The sequence below is a fragment of the Acipenser ruthenus genome, unplaced genomic scaffold (genome assembly GCF_902713425.1).
Source record: "Acipenser ruthenus unplaced genomic scaffold, fAciRut3.2 maternal haplotype, whole genome shotgun sequence".
Taxonomy (NCBI): domain Eukaryota; kingdom Metazoa; phylum Chordata; class Actinopteri; order Acipenseriformes; family Acipenseridae; genus Acipenser; species Acipenser ruthenus.
In genome coordinates this window covers 377,715-399,289 of record NW_026707271.1, presented here as the reverse complement: position 1 = coordinate 399,289, position 21,575 = coordinate 377,715, and the positions used below count along the sequence as shown (strand labels likewise).

The 21,575-nt window shown below is 43.8% G+C and overlaps 1 protein-coding gene across 6 annotated transcripts; it reads right to left on the bottom strand.

Annotated features, from left to right (window-relative positions):
* Positions 1–414: 414 nt before the first annotated feature.
* Positions 415–21,348, bottom strand: LOC131725097 (cGMP-dependent protein kinase 1-like). 6 transcript variants are annotated; one of them, XM_059018622.1, is made up of 20 exons: positions 21,153–21,348; positions 19,613–19,868; positions 18,780–19,143; positions 18,246–18,412; positions 15,127–15,240; positions 10,899–11,004; positions 9,230–9,293; positions 9,023–9,100; positions 8,153–8,247; positions 7,893–7,958; positions 7,466–7,540; positions 6,080–6,176; positions 4,843–4,982; positions 4,489–4,578; positions 4,111–4,252; positions 3,831–3,994; positions 3,329–3,451; positions 2,616–2,678; positions 2,357–2,423; positions 415–2,154 (listed from the first exon to the last, which is right to left on the bottom strand). In XM_059018622.1, exons 3-20 carry the CDS (start codon positions 19,079–19,081, stop codon positions 2,056–2,058), a joined length of 2,052 nt encoding a protein of 683 aa, XP_058874605.1. In that variant the 5' UTR covers positions 19,082–19,143; positions 19,613–19,868; positions 21,153–21,348; the 3' UTR covers positions 415–2,055. The 6 variants fall into 6 exon arrangements, with proteins under 6 accessions (XP_058874605.1, XP_058874604.1, XP_058874606.1 ...); XM_059018621.1 differs by lacking the exon at positions 21,153–21,348 and having other exon boundaries at positions 19,613–19,919; XM_059018623.1 differs by lacking the exon at positions 21,153–21,348 and having other exon boundaries at positions 18,780–19,087; positions 19,613–19,919.
* Positions 21,349–21,575: the final 227 nt, after the last annotated feature.

Here is a 21,575-nt window from a genome sequence, read left to right as displayed (position 1 = left end):
CAGTTAGACATTTACTTAAGAGCACGGAAGAAGGCAGCAACTACCAGTGCGCATTTATGGAATAAAAAACACCTAACACTCCCCGCGCGTGTTGTGTCTCGGTGTAAGAGCTGTAACAGAGCCAGCAACGTGTGAAATACAAATACAGACAGCTACTGAACCTGGATTAATAGACTCTGCACAACCAACAGCGAGAAGTGGCTCGCCTGAATTAAACACAGTTCTGCTAATACAGAAATCAAGTCAGTCGTTCATCAAGATGAACCGCTGCCAAATAATCTGTTTGCTCGCATAATTTCTTTATGTATTTATTTTCTGTTAACAAAGTTCCCAGACAGCTGTAGAAGGATTGGGTGTGCATACGAACCTCTCCTCCTTCAATTCGCAATTGTACTGGGCACACAGCCCCCCCTGGTGGCTTAAATCTGTAATTGTGTTCTTTTATTTTCTGCTTCGATCGATCTAATGTGTTAAAGGTGTCGTTCCTAGGCTTTAATCAGATCATACAGCCTTTATTACCATTGCCAGGTAGAGTACTCCTGCAATTGCAATGCAATCTCACCATGCTCACAGTTACACAAAGTAATCACAATGGTCTCCAGTGATTTTACTGATGTGCGCCTGTACAGACATTCCACATCAAACATCAATCCTGTTTAACACCAGACTAGTTTAAAATGGCACAAGAGAGCAATCGAGACTCGAACACACAGTGTTTGAAAGATCAGTATCAATGCATGTACCTTTAAAATATATTTACTTTAAACCACAGTGCCCCACATTTCAAGCAGCTTACAAACAAGCTAATTATAATTCACAGCATGGGACACATTTTAATTCATGTAAAAGTAAATTGGCTTAAAATAATGGTCACAAAACTAGTAGCAAACACTGAGGCACACCTTTGAAGTTTGTAACATTAACAGTTTCATTTCATATTCAAAGCAAAGGTGCAATGTGCACTGAATTGAAGACTCTCTTCCTTACAGGTTCTGGCTTCAAGTCTTTCTCTCTTATTAGAAAACTGAAAAATAAGACCTCATTGTAATAATAACAAGAATACCCATAAAAATAAATAAAACAATCAAATAATGCTCAATAGTAAAAATAGTAAAATATGCCATAGACGAGAGAATATCATTTTAGATAACTGGATACACCACAGTATAAAAATGTGGTTTTAATCGAGATTTAAAAACATCAACGGAGGGAGCTTCCCTTACAGTACTGGACAGCTCATTTGAGGGAGCTTTCCTTACAGTACTGGACAGATCATTCGAGGGAGTTTCCTTTACAGTACTGGGCAGCTCATTTGAGGGAGTTTCCTTTACAGTACTGGGCAGCTCATTTGAGGGAGCTTCCTTTACAGTACTGGGCAGCTCATTTGAGGGAGCTTCCTTTACAGTACTGGGTAGATCATTTGAGGGAGTTTCCTTTACAGTACTGGACAGATCATTTGAGGGAGTTTCCTTTACAGTACTGGGCAGATCATTCGAGGGAGCTTCCTTTACAGTACTGGACAGATCATTTGAGGGAGCTTCCTTTACAGTACTGGGCAGCTCATTTGAGGGAGTTTCCTTTACAGTACTGGGCAGATCATTCGAGGGAGCTTCCTTTACAGTACTGGACAGATCATTTGAGGGAGCTTCCTTTACAGTACTGGACAGATCATTTGAGGGAGCTTCCTTTACAGTACTGGACAGATCATTTGAGGGAGCTTCCTTTACAGTACTGGGCAGATCATTTGAGGGAGCTTCCCTTACAGTACTGGGCAGCTCATTCCAGAATTTCAGTGCAATAGAGCAGAAGCATCTACCACCCGAGTTGTTTTTCTTCTGAATAATGGTTATATATCAGTGATTGTTTCCCACATTCTTCCGATAGCCAATCGGACAGCATCCTACTTTCTGTGACCCACATCCCTGCCCGATTCCTGCTAGCAAATCAGAAGTCAGGAACTGACTGGTCTCCTGGGTGCTTGCTGGCCAATCAGAATTCAGCTTCATGCTTTGTGTGCACTATGTCCACTCTCCTGCGTTGGTTTGCACTGGCCAATCAAAATTCTGCGTCCCAGCCCGAGTCCTCGTCAGGGGGCGGGTCCTCGCTGTCCTCAGGGAAGCAGTCGAAATTGCTTGTATCAAGAGGGCTGCTGACCTGCACAAGAAACAAGATTAAACAGGGGCAGGCTGCAGCTGCACTGAGCACTGCACTGTACTGCAAACTGATGGCAAGCCAGTAAAGCATTCACAATGAGGACACAGGGGTACCCTGACAGCACTCCCACTCTCTCGACTCATAACTGCATATCACATGATCTAACACTGCTAATGAGACATAAAGAGCTGAGGGTCCTTACACTCGGGATGATGGGGGGCGTCAGCGTGCCCTTTCTCATCCCCTCCCAGTTAAACCCTTCAAACCACCTGAAAGAGAGCAGACAGCAGAACAGATGCTTGTGTGATGTCAGTATTGTTAGATCTTACTGTCATTTATCATATCATATATATACTGTCATATTTGCACGCTTGCATCTCTATCACTGTTGTGCTAAAAACTCAATGAAGTTGTTTTAACTAGAAGGGCACAGCGCTGTGGCTGCTGATGCACGTCCATACTTGTGTTTCTGGATGTCCTTGACTCCATTCTTCTGGTTCCCCAGCCTCTCAGAGGGGTTATCCCTGTGAATCAAACACAGACATGGGCACCGTGACACACTCACCTGCATTCTTTTAACTAGCAGGAAAGAACCTTGCACAAAACCAGCCTTGTTTATTTGTTCCAAAGTTTAAAAGAACGTTGTTTTACTAATCCAAGGTAAGAAAACGTTCTCACAAAACCCTCAGCAGATACTCAGAATGTAAATGTAAGGGTCCCGTACCTATTCTGTTCCTTGCTAGTTTAAAAATATGAACTGTGTGTTTTCCTAAACTAAATGTGACTTTGCAAGGAAGCAGAATCTTAGGCGATTATCACAGCAGAAAACTCCATGCTTTACATTGCTGGAGTTGTGGGATAAAGAGCTATCTATGAGATTTGATAAAGCATCCAGTGCAATGTCCATGTCCTGTCCCAGTGTCTGCTGTCTCTATGAGATTTGATAAAGCATCCAGTGCAATGTCCATGTCCTGTCCCAGTGTCTGCTGTCTCTATGAGATTTGATAAAGCATCCAGTGCAATGTCCATGTCCTGTCCCAGTGTCTGCTGTCTCTATGAGATTTGATAAAGCATCCAGTGCAATGTCCATGTCCTGTCCCAGTGTCTGCTGTCTCTATGAGATTTGATAAAGCATCCAGTGCAATGTCCATGTCCTGTCCCAGTGTCTGCTCACCTGCACAGTCTCTTGATGAGATTCGCTGCGTTCTTTGTGATTTTCTTTGGAAACTCCACCATGTCGATCCCGCGGAGGATGATATTGTAAGTTTTCATTGGGTCCGACTCTGAAAAAGGAGGACTGACGGGAACAAGACAAGCAGGTTTTTTAAAGTTGTGCACATAAATGTCCCACGGAGCAGGAGAAGTGTGGGCTGACTGTCTCTGCCTTCACAGGAATCTCATACTGCAGACACAATTCAGTTACACAGGGAGTGCCAATAGTGCAGACATTACACACCCTTGAAGGGTCCCTGGTGCACTGCTTGTAAATCTGCCTGTCTAACACTATGAATTTACTTTAAACCAGTTTTTATAATGTTTTACTTACAGTAGATGTCATTTTAAAAGGCTCAGAAGCCACTGCAGTTTCTTTACTATCCATTGCAGTTTTGTCACACCTCTTGCATGTTAACTTAAACCCAATGACACAGATTCCCACACACCCAGCCTCCTCTCACCTGCCGCTTAGCAGCTCGTACATCAAGATGCCCAGGGACCAGTAATCCGCCGAGATGTCGTGGCCCTTGTTTAGGATGATTTCAGGGGCCACGTACTCTGGAGTGCCGCAGAAAGTCCACGTTTTCTTTCCATAACCAATCTTCTTTGCAAAGCCAAAGTCAACCTACAGAAGCACAAAGATGGTTGTCAAGTCATTTGTAGAAAGCCTTTTTCTGTCCGGCTTTAAACACTGCTAGTATAAATTTGAAATAACGAAACATTGAAAAGGTTCCTCTTTACTAGTTTGGCACAGCCCCTTTGGTCCAGGATGATATTTTCTGGTTTCAGATCCCGGTAGATGATACTGCGACAGTGCAGGTAGGATAACGCCTCAACCACACAAGCCGTGTAGAAGCGTGTCGTTGCGTCATCAAACGATCCCCTGAAACAGATAGGGATGAAAACACTGCCCTGGATCATTCAGAAACTCATGCACGACGGAGTACTGTGAGACAGCTGAAGATAAATGGTTGCTAAAGTGATCTGAAACTACTTTTAAAACTCAGAGCAGCACAGCAATGTGAGGTCACTCAACAGTGCAGTCTACACTCAAACCAGTTTATCAATAATAATAATAATAATAATAATAATAATAATAATAATAGGCAGAGACAGTACCTGTCCCTCAGGATGGTCCACAGCTCGCCCCCCAGACACGCCTCCATCAGCATGTAAAGGTACTTCCTGTCTCGAAAGGTGCGGTACAGCCTGGAGATAGTAAAGGTGTTGAATTCCATGGGGTTAGAAGCTCCCTCTCCTCACTTCACAATTAATACTGAACACGATTCTTCTAGTCATATGCATGGGATCTGTCCATGAATTTTTTTCCCAGCTATAATTCATCAATCCACAATGTTTTAAACAGTTCTTACTACTATCCCAAACTCAATATTAAGGAAATCAAATCCCTGGGAGTTGATTATAATAAAGGATCTGTAAAAGCCTGGGCACAGTGAAGGGGCCGGTTCTGACCTGACAATGAAGCCGCAGTGCGTCTCCTGCATGATGTGCTTCTCTGACAGGATGTGGCCCTGCTGCCTGGTGTCCAGGATGTGCTGCTTCTTTAGGATCTTCATGGCGAAGGTCTGGGACTCATCGCTCTTCAGCTGCACCTGAAAGAAAGTAACCTTATACAACTTTTTTTCATTTAAAACACATTTTCATTGTATTACATGTAAATACTGTTCAGAAACATCAAGCGTTCACATCCAGCGGTGTTTGAAAAAATGCAGCTGTGTCGGCGTGGAATCATCGAGACGAGGCTGAAGTTGGCTTCTTATTTGTTTGTTTCTTATTCAAAATTTGATCTGCTCCAAACTGAATGATTGGCTTTGTATTTAAGGGGTTAAATCACGTTGGGCTGCTAATTTCTCTGTGGATATTTATAGAGGGGCAGATCCTAAACAATATTTATTTATTGCTCAGCCCAACGCTGGTTTCAGGGTCATAACAGCTGGTGAACATGGCACACATGCCAACGTATGTGTTATAGTTGAATAAGTAACAGTGTATTTAAGGGGTTAAAAGTCGTTGTCGAGCTGTGCTACAGGATTTAACATAGGCTTCAGATTTTTTCTGGTTTTATTCTGAAATGTGTTTAGCACACCCATCTACAGTTTAATTTTCTGTCAGATTCATTCAGTCGTTCATAATAACTTAAAACTGAGAATTCTACCTGTTGTAAAAGGCTGGATCGCTACTTATAAAGGCTTATAATGTATATAGAGGTGTGCAAGTGTGTGTGTAGATATATGTTTGCATGTATATGTGTGTGTGGCTGTTTGTTCAGGGGTAGGGGGCCTGCAAGTGTATGCTTGCCTATGGCCCAGTGATGGGTTAATACAGACCTGAGCAGAGTATAAATAAACCTGAACATATTTGCAGTTGTGATATGACACTGACATCTGCACTGGCAATCTTACACAGACACATGCTGAAGCTGTTAGTGTCAACATCATATGAAACATATATATTGAAGAGGACCATGTATTTCTACTCCTAATGTCTGCATTAAACTGTAGGGAAGCATCATCAGACAAGACTGGTATAGCAGCAACAAAGATAAAGAACACGGTGCAGTGTGCCGTTGTTAGGCGCTGGCTTTGTAGCATTATCAAGGTCTATTAATTAGCTGCCTGTTTTTCCTTTCACACCAAACCGCACTGCAGCTGCAGATGTTGATAAAGCGGCCCCCTTGTGGCAATCTTACCAGTTCAACTCGTCCAAAGCCCCCGACCCCGAGCGTGTTGACAATCTGGAAATCAGAGAAATCCAGGCTGGAGAAGAAAGCTGCTTCTGCCTCGAACCTGGAATGAGAAACGAGTGGTGGAGAAGCCCCAGTGTGCAGAGGTGTGGGAGTGGAGGAGAAGCCCCAGTGTGCAGAGGTGTGGGAGTGGAGGAGAGGCTCCAGTGTGCAGAGGTGTGGGAGTGGAGGAGAGGCCCCAGTGTGCAGAGGTGTGGGAGTGGAGGAGAGGCCCCAGTGTGCAGAGGTGTGGGAGTGGAGGAGAGGCCCCAGTGTGCAGAGGTGTGGGAGTGGAGGAGAGGCTCCAGTGTGCAGAGGTGTGGGAGTGGAGGAGAGGCCCCAGTGTGCAGAGGTGTGGGAGTGGAGGAGAGGCCCCAGTGTGCAGAGGTGTGGGAGTGGAGGAGAGGCTCCAGTGTGCAGAGGTGTGGGAGTGGAGGAGAGGCCCCAGTGTGCAGAGGTGTGGGAGTGGAGGAGAGGCCCCAGTGTGCAGAGGTGTGGGAGTGGAGGAGAGGCCCCAGTGTGCAGAGGTGTGGGAGTGGTGGAGAAGCCCCAGTGTGCAGAGGTGTGGGAGTGGAGGAGAGGCCCCAGTGTGCAGAGGTGTGGGAGTGGAGGAGAGGCCCCAGTGTGCAGAGGTGTGGGAGTGGAGGAGAGGCCCCAGTGTGCAGAGGTGTGGGAGTGGTGGAGAGGCCCCAGTGTGCAGAGGTGTGGGAGTGGAGGAGAGGCCCCAGTGTGCAGAGGTGTGGGAGTGGAGGAGAGGCCCCAGTGTGCAGAGGTGTGGGAGTGGAGGAGAGGCCCCAGTGTGCAGAGGTGTGGGAGTGGAGGAGAGGCCCCAGTGTGCAGAGGTGTGGGAGTGGAGGAGAGGCCCCAGTGTGCAGAGGTGTGGGAGTGGAGGAGAGGCCCCAGTGTGCAGAGGTGTGGGAGTGGAGGAGAGGCTCCAGTGTGCAGAGGTGTGGGAGTGGAGGAGAGGCCCCAGTGTGCAGAGGTGTGGGAGTGGAGGAGAGGCCCCAGTGTGCAGAGGTGTGGGAGTGGAGGAGAGGCTCCAGTGTGCAGAGGTGTGGGAGTGGAGGAGAGGCTCCAGTGTGCAGAGGTGTGGGAGTGGAGGAGAGGCCCCAGTGTGCAGAAGTGTGGGAGTGGAGGAGAGGCCCCAGTGTGCAGCTATCTAACTGAGAAACAAACATCTATTTGATGTGAAATTGATGTGAAAAAAAGAACTTCAGACAAGAGAACAGCTGCCTCTTGTACTATCCAGCCATCCCCTCTGCCTTGCTCAACAGACTTTCTTTTAGAAGCAACTTTCCAGTTATCGTGAACTTCGTGTTGCTGTGCAGTAAAAATGCAATCAGTTCCACTCACTTGGCTTTTGCCTCAGCGCTCTCATAAACTCGGCTGTTGACATCTTCCAGACCACCAATCAGCTGCTTGAATGACCTGGAAAACGGGAAGAGACATTTCTCACTGAGACACACCTGCACAGTCCTCCAATTCTGGTAAACCACCGCTGTCTGTCATTGACCCCACTGCCAGTCAGTGACCCCACTGCCAGTCATTGACCCCACTGCCAGTCATTGACCCCACTGCCAGTCATTGACCCCACTGCCTGTCATTGACCCCACTGCCTGTCATTGACCCCACTGCCTGTCATTGACCCCACTGCCTGTCATTGACCCCACTGCCTGTCATTGATCTCACTGCCTGTCATTGACCTCACTGCCTGTCATTGACCCCACTGCATGGTATAATTTCCCATTGATCTGTCCTCAATCACACCCGCTCTACTCACTCTCTGTCGATCACCAGACACGTCACGTCATCTGCAGCAACAACGCTTGCTGTTCTCACGTCCTCTCTTAAAAAAAACAACAAATAAGTAAACTAGTTGGAAGTTAATTACATGTCTACTGGTTTTCAAAGCTACTTAGGGATGGGGAAGGTAGCAGATATTTAGAAGAGATTAGCAGATGTTAATTAAATTGCATATCATATTGCTCTAACACTCTTTACCCATAGACGAGCCCTTTAGGGTTGGTGCTGGCTCCTTACCCCTTGAGTGCCTGCTCTCCAAACCAGTCCCCCCGGGACAGAGTACAGAGAAACACAGGCTCCTCATTGGCCAGTTTCTGCTGTGTGACGCTCACCTGCAGGGAGGCACATTAGAAACAGAAACTTGAGCAACAGTGTTCTCCTCCAACAATGAGGAAAACAATGGATAGAGTATGCATGCAACTAAATAGCACTTTAGTCACAACGGAAGTTGTGATGTAACACCACGAAAGGTAAAGGGATACAGACTGGTCCTATGTGCAACTTGAGACTGAATTATTTCTGGTCTGCAAGCTAATACACTGATCACCAGAATCAGAAGCACTGTAATCTAAAGGAATCACTTTATCCACATTAATGTGACTCTGTGGAGAACAATCCTTTGCATGCGGTTAGTCTGTGAGGAAGCTTCTACAGTAATAAAATATTAAATTTCCTTTCCTCCAGGGAGCCTCTACATGCTCACAGTAAAATAAAACAGGAAATGAGAGCCAGGGATCAGAGAATACTAATCTAGTGAGGGACTGCTCTGCCCATCTTAGATTTGATAAGAAGATACAGAGAGACATTCGTTCAAGGAGTTTGTTAAATTCCTATTGAGCAAGGTACTTTACCTAGATTGCTCCAGTAAAAACCCCAACTGTATAAATGGGTAATTGTATGTAAAAATAATGTGATATCTGTATAATGTGAAATAATGTATAATGTATAATGTGATATCTTGTAACAATTGTAAGTCACCCTGGATAAGGGCGTCTGCTAAGAAATAAATAATAATAATAATAATTTGCTACTGAGCTCCGGGATTCAGCTCCAGCACTCATGAGGTGTGGTTCGAGGCTGCAGGGGTAAAACCCTCGTCTTCCTCACCTTCCCCTTGCTGATGATGAAGAACGTGTCACCACTGGCTCCCTGCCTGATGATGTAATCTCCCTCGTCATAATGAGTCTTCAAGCATGAAAATCACAAAGAAAAAAATAAAACAAAGAGCCTCCCAAAGACACGCTGTGTGTGAAACATTATTTATAAATGCTAGATGCCAGAAGGGATGGTATGGAGGATCAGAAAATAGATTACCTCTTCCAAGACATCAGCCAGTTTACTCAGAACATCCTCCTGCAGCTCCTGAAGTGAGGGGACACTGTCGGAGAGGCAATGCAAGACACAGTGGTTTCAGCACATATATATTGGGGACTGGTCTGCTGTAAAAAGGGATTTTTTCATACGCGTTCAATATCTTTCATGCATTTTGCAATGCACACCTGTTCTGCCTTGCCACATTTCAAACAACAGCTTCACTCAGTGTGATCAGAGTAAGTAAGATAGGCAGAGAGAGAGAGGGAAGAGAGGATTGTACCCACAGTAGGGTTAACAGTAAGCAATGCTCTCAGCAGGAATCCCACCTGGGATAGAAAACATTATGAAAATGTGGCTGGCATAAACATGAACGATCATTTAACGGAAGACCTTTTCCTCATGAAGGCTACCCAATCGAAATGTCAAGCTGTTATTTTCTAGACAAAGCTTCAATACAACTCTTTATAGCACTTCTGAGTGAGATATGTATCCTATTTACTGTGTGTAAAATAGGTGCATTGATCCTGCCCCTTGGGAAGAAGCAGCTCAAGCCTGCTTTACATAAACTATGATCTGTATAGATCACCATGATAACGAGCTGTCAGATCTGTGAATATGGAGCCGAGGGGGAGGGTGGGGGTGCCAGCCTCAGCATTGAAAACCCGTCTACAGCATGGACATCATCTCTAATCACACTTACACAAAGCATGCATCACTTTAAATACAGAGGATCTCAAATAGAAAATCTTCTCAAGTTTAATGTTGAAAAATGCAAGGCTTGCCTGACCTGGCAATATATTTGCTATTGAATTAATGAGCAGATTTCTGAATGATCTGCTCCTAAGAGAGAAAATTGCAATAGCTGATGAACAGGTAGTGCCACAAGACATCAGTTTGTGCAGATACTTCTAGGGTCGTGGACGACAGTAAGAAAGCACTTACAGACACACAGCCTCTGAGATTTTAAACAGCATACAAATACAGTGATTGCGTTTTGTGTGTGTTCATCCGCAGACTGCAGTACAAAATAAAAAAAGAGAACAAGCTGAAACAAAAACCTGGAGAGTTGGTAGCGGGGTTGAAAATGACTCCAATCAATGGTAAACAAGAACACTTTAAAAGGGAAGTACACTCCCAGTATATGAGGGCTCTGGGTAATAAACACATTCAAAGTAGTGGGATAGAGGGCAGCAGTGTGTAGTGGTTAGGGCTCTGGACTCCTGACCGGAGGGTCGTGGGTTCAATCCCAGGTGGGGGACACTGCTGCTGTACCCTTGAGCAAGGTACTTTACCTAGATTGCTCCAGTAAAAACCCAACTGTATAAATAGGTAATTGTATGTAAAAATAATGTGATATCTTGTAACAATTGTAAGTAATAAATAATAATACAGTGTGTTCCCTGCTTTAACTTATTTGACTTATCTGTGTCACTGTGATTTGGAAGAACGATGAGATTCAAGGTATTAAAATATATATATATATATATATAAATATTTTTTTCTCGCCTTCACTGTTAAAAGTGGGGGGGCAGGGCCTCCCCCCCTGTTTATAAAGTGAGTGGGCAGGGCCCCCCTGTTTAAAAAGTGAGAGGGCAGTGGCCCACCCATCGCCTATGTCCTGGACCGATGCAGTCCTCTTGAATGAAAGGAAGGGCAGCGCGGGACTCACCTCCGCAGGAACTCCATGTGCTCTGCATGCTTAATGAGGCCAGTCTTCATCATGATGGTCTGGAAGCACTGCCGGTCGATCGCCCACAGCTTGGTGTGAGTCAGGGCTATGGGGGGAGAGAGAGGGACAGGGAGACAGCAGGTTATAGGTGTGGTTAGCCATCACTGTGAAACCAAATGCTTAACAAGAACATCTTGCAACAGATTTAAAACACATCTTTGTGTTTATTTGTGTTGCTTTAGAAATAAACTTGATAATAGAAGACATGTGCTTATAACTTAGATATTCCCCTTGGCTAGCGGAGAGCCGCCCTCACGGAGGTGAAACTGAACCACTCAGAGAGCAAACTCAAGGCTTGGGGTTTAAATAGGGGATTAGCAGATGTTATTGGTAGGAGGGAAATAGGGGGAGGACCCCTCGTTCATGCCCCTGAATAACACACAAGTTTACAATAAACACACCACGTCATTGAAAAATAATATGCTAGTGTCAGAGGAGTAAAACCTGAGTTTGAGTGAGAATCATTTTTAACCCTCACAGAGCCCACTCCCCTCGTGTAGCTGCAGTGATCAGGGACCCTGCACTGTTCTGACACTTTGATTTCATTTATTAGAGTCTCTGGAAGCAAAGATGCTGGGATGAAAGGTATCGAGAGATTCCCTGACAGCACAGCCCAGGCTCTCTGAATGCGCTAATCCTGCAAAGGCGTTCTGACAGCACAGCCCAGGCTCTTTGAATGCTGTAATCCTGCAGGAAGGGGATGTGTTTAATCTCCTCAATCACTGCACTCGAGCTGCTGGTTAAGCATAGCTGTCACTCAGACTCATCTCCAGCTTCTTAAATGATTAACATAATCTCTCAAAACAAGGACCGTAAGGGGCTTGAGCTGCACAACTTTGTTACTTGGACTTCCAGATCATGTAGGAGTGAACCAGGCCTAAATGACAATTCTCAGTACTAGTAGAGATCAATCGAGCCACACAGAGAGAGCAGAAGCAGAGTGTCAGATTAAAGTGGACCTGTTTCTATTGGCCACCTGCTGCCCTCCCTGCTCATCAGTCTTCTACATTGGAATACTGACTCCATTGATCCATATAATAAATTGGATGGAAGTGCACATGGTTTTCTCTGCCCATGTCCTTATAGTGCTATAGCAGCAACCCCACTCCTCTTACCCCAGCCGCTGTCTCTCCAACCCAGCATCAATATCAGCAGACAACTCACCCCGCTGCTAAACTATTGAATTTCTGCTCTGCTGTCTGCTAGTCCCAGTGCCTTTGGGAGGCCTGAATGTGTCATATTCATTCAGGGGAGGAAAGGAGAGAGAGGCTCGCTGGAATCAACAATCAAACACACCAGCTCAGACTCGGTGAAAGAGTGTAAGCGTTCTGCGCTCTGCTCTACTTTAACTGATGTGCCATTAGTATTGCTCTGATAGTTATGCAATGCAGGGACTCACACAATAAACAGCATTCAAAAGCCTCTTCTTCACATTCAGAAGTAGTCACTTATGAAGCTGAATTTATTTCAACTGCCCGCTGAACCCCTGCCTGCTGTGTTTGTCATGGCTGGGATATCATTATCGTGATGCATTGCTTCAGCATTGCTGTTCTCTCAGTGCAGTTCTGTAAAGCACCTTCAGGATGAAGCGATTATGAAAGCAGTACAGCACCTCAGGGTTGCTTAGAACTCCCAAGGCAATTTGAGAGCCCTTATACGCACTGTATGAGAGCAGCATCAAAGCTGAAGCACACAACCTATGCTGCTCCGTTCATTTGCCTTGATATTCACTTATTTGCGAACTAGAGCCAGCTGCCTCTCCTGAATTGGCCTGTGCAGCGTCTGATCTTGCTGTTTATTTCATGTCAATGCAGTTAATAGATGCTGTTACAAGAACAAGGCAACGGCTTGACTCAGCCCGGCTGCTTCCATGTGTCACGTCTCTCAGAACACTGTTGAAAATGAGATGGTTTCTTCTCACTGATTCTCTGCTGCAGAAATGTTTTTCAATTAATAATGGAATACATTGCCTGGCTTGGGCATGCAGTATTAACAGTTTGCTTGGAAAATGAAACGGACTGGGTTCTGATTAGAACATTCTTTTGGGGATATGCTGAAGGAATCCTAATGAGAGCAACAAGGGTCCTTGTAAACTGTTTGGACTGGAGGCACCAACATGAATTCATGAAGCCTTGAATAGAAAAACAAGCAGCTGTTAATACATGTTATCTATAGAAACATTAAAAGCCTAACATGGTGATTAATGTCACTTCTCAAATATGAACGTCACTAGCAAAGTACCTTTTTAATTCATGTAAAGAAATGTCTATTTTTGAATATTCTGTTATATTATCTCAGGTCAAATCGTGTATAAGGCAGTGGCACTATAACTGGAGATTTCAATTGCCATAGTGAATGAGGGTTAATGCAAGTCACTGCACATTAAAACCACTTGGATAATAAAAGACTTGAAAAAGGACAGTTATCAGGGGTACACCCACACAGGACAACATCCGCAATGATGGCTATCTCCTTCAGAATAATTTCATGGGATGATTTTTTTTTTGTAAAACCATTTTGCAGTGGCAGGTGTTGGTGCATGTGAGGTATTATATAAGCCCATTAACCAGGAGCACAGGTGCAGGGAATGCAGGCGCGAGGGAGGTAAGAACAGCAGCTGACCTGAAGTGGGGGTGAGACAATGGGCTTCAAACTCTGCCTGTCCCTAGAAAGCCCTGCTAGTGACTCGAATTGTGGCCAGCAGCACTACTGTAAAACCAGGCGTGTTTTGCAGCTTGTTAGTTTCAACCACAAAGCCTATTCCATATGCTACTGTTTCCCTGCTTCTGATGAGCGTGGGTTTGAATGTGCAGTTAAGGAGTTTGAACCTTTCAGTGGTTTTTTACAAGCTGCTTGAACAGGACTGCAGGGCAGACAGCAGCAGCAATCTGCATCGAGCGAAAGGGAGAGTTCTGAGGCAGCCTGCTGCTGCAAACACAAGCGCATTTAACTCTTCACCTCCTGCTCCACCTCACTCTCAATATTACAGATTTGCTGAAAAGTTTGGGCAGTGTGGAGAGCTTGGAAAAGGTCAGATCTTGGGTACTGTTATTAAATTGCTACCCACAGCTACTCAAACCTGTTTTGGGGATTTGAGAAATGCAGTGAAACAGCTGACCCTGTTCTGTCTCATGCTGTATTGTAACTGTGACTATACATATATACAAGTGGATCTTCAATAGAACAGCTCACAGGACTGCAGGAAAGGTGTTAAGGGAAGACACTGGCTTATTGTATGTTGGAGGCAGTAAATTCACAATAGTACTGCAGGCTACCTACCTGTGTATGCTATTGCAGTTGGAACCCATATATTTTTTTTTATTGCAGTTTATTGTATTAATACTGCCTAGTTATTTCAGTATATTTTTGTAAGAGAAGCAATTGTGTCAATGATCCTGCACTGTAGAGAGTTAGACCTGGATCACAGCAGATGCTTCAGAGTTTAAGAGTTAAAGAGGTAGCAGACATACAGAAATGTTTTTCTCTCCATTCTCTTTGAAGTTTTCCTACCCCGCTCAACCACCCCCTCTGTATGTGTCCACACTGTGCACCAGCTCATTAGATTCAATGTGCAGTCTTCTCAGTTAGAGATAATCTGCTCTCTCCCGCTGGAGATCCAGCCTTTGATATCAGCTCAGAGCCACCTGAGAGAGGCTGCTTGAGGAATGGAGAATCCTGAAGCAGCCAGGAAAGGAATGAATCTACCAGGGTGTTTACAAGCTTCTAAATTATTACTGTAAAGAATCTCAACACTATTCACATCTGACATTCTCAAAAGGGGCTCTTTTCCCTGAATCATTGCACTTTCTATTTAGTCCAAACACTTTCATAGTATGTTGCTCTGGGAAACATGCTGGGACCTGCATCATTAAATAACCAGCATGGTACTAGCCTTTAAACCGCAGCCTTGCACATTGCTATTAAAAATACTGGTATCCACACCCTTATTTGCTGTTTAAACATTAACCAAATTGCTGCTGAACATTTTGTCTGCATAGTATTCATAATTTGGTTGTTACATAATAAGCCACCTAATATAAAAAAGGTATACAGTGAAGTTACACTATAATTGCATGTTAAATCCCTATAATTAGTGGCATCCTAGCAACAGCAGACTGTGATTTCAATCTGCTGTGGTGCACACAAAGCCTCTTGCTCCTCTCCTTACCTTTCACTGTGGCTGTCCGCGTGCAGTTGTAGAGAATGGCCAGCTCTCCAAACACCTTGCCAGGCCCCATTGTGCACAGCTTCAGCCCATCCTTGGTCACCTCCACCTTCCCCTCTCAAACCAGACAGCAGAGAAAGAGAACTTTAGAAATGCTAAAAAAACAAAACGTATCCAATTACAAACGTTTCGACTACAGCTGTGGCCACAAGTTTTTGTATCACCCTATAGAATGAACTAATTTTGTTTCTTAAAGTTGAATGAAACCTCTTGAATAATGTTACGTTAAAATATTTAATTACACGCCGCTTAACGAAAAACTGACAAAAATGGAAAAACGTGACATTTCGAAATCTAACATGAAATACTACTGTACTACTATTATGGCTTCCGGTAGACTTTTGCAATATCATTTTGTAGTTTATTTGATTACATGATGTTAAAAAAAGATCTAAATTATGTTCATATAGTTTTTTTTATTATGTTCTTAAATCCTAGGTGATGCAACACTTTTGTCAATAGCTGTAGAAGTCTTTTTCAATTGAAGACAGCAAAGGCATCAATGTATTACTTCTTTTAGTATTTCTAAACCCTAACCCTTTGACATGTTATCCTCCATGCAGTATAGAGCACACTACTGTAGTGGGGCAGCAGTGTGGAGTAGTGGTTAGGGCTCTGGACTCTTGACCGGAGGGTTGTGGGTTCAATCCTCAGTGGGGGACACTGCTGTTGTACCCTTGAGCAAGGTACTTTACCTAGATTGCTCCAGTAAAAACCCAACTGTATAAATGGGTAATTGTATGTAAAAATAATATGATATCTGTATAATGTGAAATAATGTATAATGTGATATCTTGTAACAATTGTAAGTCGCCCTGGATAAGGGCGTCTGCTAAGAAATGAATAATAATAATAATAATGGATTTTAATAACCTTGTTATATTGTCATCTCCACCAGTTTGTTGCCTGTCCCACGGTTGGTGGTATAAAGAGGGAGTTCTGAAATCAACTGAATTGAAATCAGTTCACATAATTTAAATCTCTGAAATATCTCGATTGCTTTAACAAAATACAAAGCCGAGTCCTGGTTATCCTGGAGTGTAGAGTGTGTGTTTTCATGCGAAGCACTCTTCATATCAACTGAATTTCTGTCAATAAAATGCAAGGCGACTGCAAGCCACAGGCAATGCATTAATTCAGAAATGAATTGAGAGGCCCTTTATTATTCAGAGCATGTACTCCAATAGCCAAGCTTTGTCATGTTTTTCTCTAAATGAAAAGCATTCAGCCCAGGACAGCATGGGAATAAACAATGTAGCGAAGTTGAAATCACTGCGGATTTGCAGGGCTCAGGTTTCAGTCAAATGACCAATAAGAATCCCATTGGAATTTATTAAGAGGTTTCAGTTGAACTGTACAGTAGTCAGCTGTTCTGAGAACATCACACTTTGATGAATACTCCAGCCTTTACCGGAGCACATTACTCCCACAGATAACTCATGGGTTTAATCAATGCCAGGATTGCTCCATTGACAAAACCTTAACATTTGCTTTTCCCGTAAAGCCACAAAGCACTTGGTTTTCTTCCATTAAACAATGCGGAGCACTAAAAACCATTCATTTCACATGTGATCTGTTTTACTGAATACCTTCAGACAATAACTAAAAGTGTGCTGTCTCGGTGCAGCGGACACTTCTACAGTCACATGACCTCAATATAGCAGCCCTGTTAGGCCAGCGGTCAGTTTCACGGTCAGTAACAGATTTAGTCTGAAGGGTTTATATAACCCTGCAAATACAAAGGGTTTGACACAGTGGCAGAAGAGGGTTCGTTTTACCTGGAGAATCACAGGATACACCTGTGTAACAAGTGATTGAGGTCTCGGGTCTTTTTTATCCAGAAACCAAACAAAATCACATGACCCCAATATGGCAGCCACCTTAGGTCACATGTTGAAGTGAAGGATGCCATAAGATTCCTACAACACTTGAAAATGTTGAAATTGGCAGCTTGGATGGTTTCTGAGATGTTAGCGGTAGTAGGTGTGACGGTGGTGAGTTGACAAACTCATACTAACTCCTCTTACAGGCAGCACGACTTGCAAAGTAATTATCCAATGCTTCAATTGTGCATTTCATTCAAAAATCAGGTCAGGGACAGGTGACAAAAACAATTGCTGTTTCTCTTTCAAATGCTTCTGAAAAGATAGAACTGCAGATGAAAAGGGAGAAAGTAATAGAGAATCAGGGAGCATCAGGGACAGCTGTAAGTGACAATCCAAATCAGACTGCTTTTAGAAAACAATGGGAGTGTCGAGGACAGGCAGCCACTGGCCTTGAGAACATGAAGCTCTGAATTGTGCAATGTGCGGATGACAGATCTAACAGCAGATTCCTATTGAATGCACCATCTCTCAGCTTCTAACTGGGCCAATGATTAAAAGCCTGTTTGACCCAAACAATGGATTTCCTTAAGAACAGTCTTGCATATTCAGCAGACTTCAGTTTATGTCTGTGTGCACATCGGTGTATCTATGTGTGTTGAGATGTGTGCATATGTGGGCTTGTGTATTATCGTGCGTGTGAATAAAGGAACGTTGCATTAAATAACCAGACAAGAAAGTCAATATCAATTTGCCGTTCTCTAGCATTAATAGCTTTTCTTGTTACTTTTTTTTATAACAATTTAACTAACAATGAATTAACAGGTAAATGAATGACCAGGTAGGAATGCGATTCTGAGCATCCCTCTTTGTGGAAGAAGAAGCAAAGAAATCCCCATGTGAAGCTCCAGTGTAGAGACTGCTACAACCATCAGCAGTGCAGTTAGACTGCAGTTTAACTACTGAACTGCAACTGCAATTACCACTACAGCATCGCTTTCACTGGCCCCTGACCGCAAACTCCTAGCAATACCATGACCCTGTAGCTTTCTGACTGCCCCTTGGTCCAACCTTTCCAATAGCCAGTCCCCTCTAATGAGGCACTTTTTTATGAAACATACAAGATTGGGTGTATTCCTTTAATTCCCTCAAGTGCAACCTCCTCCAATCGATGTGTGCATTCTATTTGTATTTGAAAGCATACGCAGGCTGTTCTGCCCTGTGGTGCAGTGGTTCTACCTTCCATGACGTACACAAGCGAGCTGACATCGCCCTCCTTGATGATGCAGCTGCCCTTGCTGTACTCCACCGGGTACATGCAATCCACAATCTCCAGGATCTGAGACAGCTCCAGGTTCTTCATGAAGTCGTTCTCCAGGATCGCGCCTTTAATCAGCAGCCGGGACCTGAGAGACCAGGAAGACTGATGAGAACACAGCCGTAACTGAACCCATTCGCTGCGCGTTTCTGTTTGTGCTGCTTTCATTTCGCAAGCGTCACTTCAGACCTTTTACACATTTTTTTTTCTCACAGCTACAAGTAAGTTATTACACTGATTAAGGCCCCAGCTGAAAAGTCTGTGCACTGGGCTTAGATTATTATACGTTTTAACAATAATTCATTTAATGTTATTATACCTTGCTGGCTATCTTTGTATTGCCCTGTAATCCCTGCGGGGAAACACAACCCCCTCTGCTGAACTACATCTGACCTGAAATGATTGGGATTTCTCCTGGCGAGAACCCCCAGTAACACAGCACGCTGGCATCTTACTGTTCGCTCTTGGAGTAGCAGGCGAGTGTCACGTGGCTGATGTCCTGAATGTCAAGCGCAGTGGGCTCTGCTGAAATGGCCTGGCGCTTGGTCCTCTGCTGCTCCTGCAGCTCTGGTTGGCCTGGCGGGGACGCGGCTGGCTGCACCACTGCCCGGTACTTGTCCAGCTCCGTCTGCAATTTCTGGATCAGCTCATCCTTCTGGTCCAGCTCCAACTCCAGCTCATCAATCAGAGCATCACGCTGCCTCAACTCCTCAATCTTCTCCTGGAGTGCGTACTGAAGATCCCGTAGAGTCCCCATCCTCACCTGCCAGAGACACAGCACTGCTCAATACCTCCCCGTGCTCTGGGGTCTGTGCAGTGCTGTTTAACACATATTATATTATTGAACACATCTCAAGAATTACAATAGGCTTGACAGCTACTGGCCACACAAATGCAAAAAACCCCCCAGATTGACGAATCCAGGTTTCTAAGGAATCCACTTTTTTATGTGTTCTCTTTCACGCATGTGCAATATTCAGTTGAATCTGCAAATATAAACATTTGAAGACCAAAGGGTTGAGCCGGAGAATGTTTTAATTGCAAAAAGTGACTAAGACCTTAGATTATAAAAATGATAGTATGGAAAACCCAAAAGATTAGGCTAGTTCATAATTCTTAAATAATACGTATCTGAACCTATACTGTAATAAATGCATGACTGTGCATAATTTTACATTTTTTTTTACCATTTATTATATATTTAATTTTAGGTTTAATTATCTACAGTTGAAAACCCACAACATGCACTTGTAATACACAGCATGCAATATAACATCGTGCATCTTACAATTTAGACTTCTGATGATCATGAGAGTTGCCAGGAATAGAAATCCATCGATGTTTTATTCCAGGCTTCTGAATTGAAGTTGACACAGACACGTATTAATACACATCATGTATCACGGTGTTGAAAGAACGGAGTTCAGGGATCCCGCGGCTCTGGTTTCTCATCAGATTCAAACCATGCAGTTTCTTCGGTCCAGGCTGCCGTGTGTCACTCTGCTTGCTCGTCAAATCGTGTTAAACAGCCACAGCTGCGCTGCCTGCTCAACAAACGGCACATTTCAACTAGAATACGCTGCAAGAGTACACGCAGGTGAATTTAAATGATCAGCTGTGGTCACGTCTTTTCAGTGTGAGCTAAACAGAATTTATATCAGGTTCGCTTCAAGGCGTTCACTGCCGTCCTCATACCGAGTTTATTTAATTTTTATTTCACAAACAAACCAGCTTGTGAACTTATTCAGACACAGAAAAATGAGAAACACAAATCATTGATTGATCATTAAATGGATTTTAACCACCAAATGTTACATGTTAACCTAACATTTTCAGTTTATAATGCTGCATATCAGTAAATAACAAAAGCATTTCCGATTTCACAATGATAAAATATATGCAATTTTTTCAATATTACAAAACACACAGTTGTAATCTATGTCAATTTCAAATCTAGCCAAGGTGTTTTTTGCAGACTACACCCTATGAACAATTTTATAAGATATTTCTTCAACCTTTTTGGTGAGACACATTTTTAAACCCCTTACCCCTGGTACACGGATATACAAAATACAAGTGGAACGACAGCACTGAAATGCTAAAATATATTAAAACTATATAAAAAATGTAATACGAGGTTGTATCTTAAAAAACCCTTAACCATTTAAAAGAGGTACACTGTTATACAAAGTAATTGTGTAAGGCACAATTGATGTAAGATTATTCCTTACCAATGCTGCCACACCATGGCGATTAAGTGGAACTGCTATCAACTTCACATCCTAAACATTAAAAAGCTATTGTGTTAAAATGGTTACATTTTTCCTGCACTTGTTAAATAATTCCGTGACAGTCTGAGGATCTTTAGAAGTTAAAGACTGAGAGTTAGTTTATAATTGTGTGTGGGTTTGTGTCCCTTGACAGGTCTTTGCGTATTAAGCTGTAGTTTTAGTGTATAATGCTCATCCCCTCACTGCCTATATTGAGTCTGTGTGTTTGTATCCCTGGGTCAGTGTGGCACAGCCTGCCTGCTGTTATGAACAAACACTTCAGCCCTGCCGACACTGCTATACACACACACACACTATCCACACTGCTATACACACACACACACACACAATCCACACTGCTATACACACACACACACACACACAATCCACACTGCTATACACACACTGCTATATAGTAAATAAACTTTGGTTGCCAACACACACACACACAATACCAACTGCATGACAGACACACACACATACAAAATATTAGCTGAAGCACAGACACTCACCCAATACTAACTGCAGCACAGACACGCATACAGCACACAGACTCACAGGTGTAGACCAGCATGTAGTTGTGACTCTGTGTCTCTCCCTCTGCCTCTCTCACAGGATCACGAGCGGAGGCTGCGCTTGTTGAGCCTGGATGATATGGAGCGGCTGGCGACCCGCATGCTTCACCCTGAGGCTGTGGAGTGCATGGAGCTGTCCTTCCTGGACTGAGGAATACTGCTGCTGCCCTCTCCACCTCTCCCCTCTCTTTGTGTAAAAGAATAGAAGTACACCACCGATGTTTACCAAACCACACCCACTGAGCAAGGGATTGAGCAGCTCCAGATCCTAACCATGCTCCAGTCCGGGGTTTACCAAACCACACCCACTGAGCAAGGGATTGAGCAGCTCCAGATCCTAACCATGCTCCAGTCCGGGGTTTACCAAACCACACCCACTGAGCAAGGGATTGAGCAGCTCCAGATC

Bases quoted from the DNA above. Each gene is read 5' to 3' on its own strand.
- LOC131725097 (XM_059018622.1), bottom strand. From the start codon at position 19,081: ATGGGGACTCTACGGGATCTTCAGTACGCACTCCAGGAGAAGATTGAG. The intron at 9,294-10,898 runs GTGAGTCCCGCG...CCTCTCCGACAG, and splicing joins CACATGGAGTTCCTGCGGAG to TGTCCCCTCACTTCAGGAGC. The intron at 7,959-8,152 runs GTAAGGAGCCAG...GTTTTTTTTAAG, and splicing joins GGAGAGCAGGCACTCAAGGG to AGAGGACGTGAGAACAGCAA.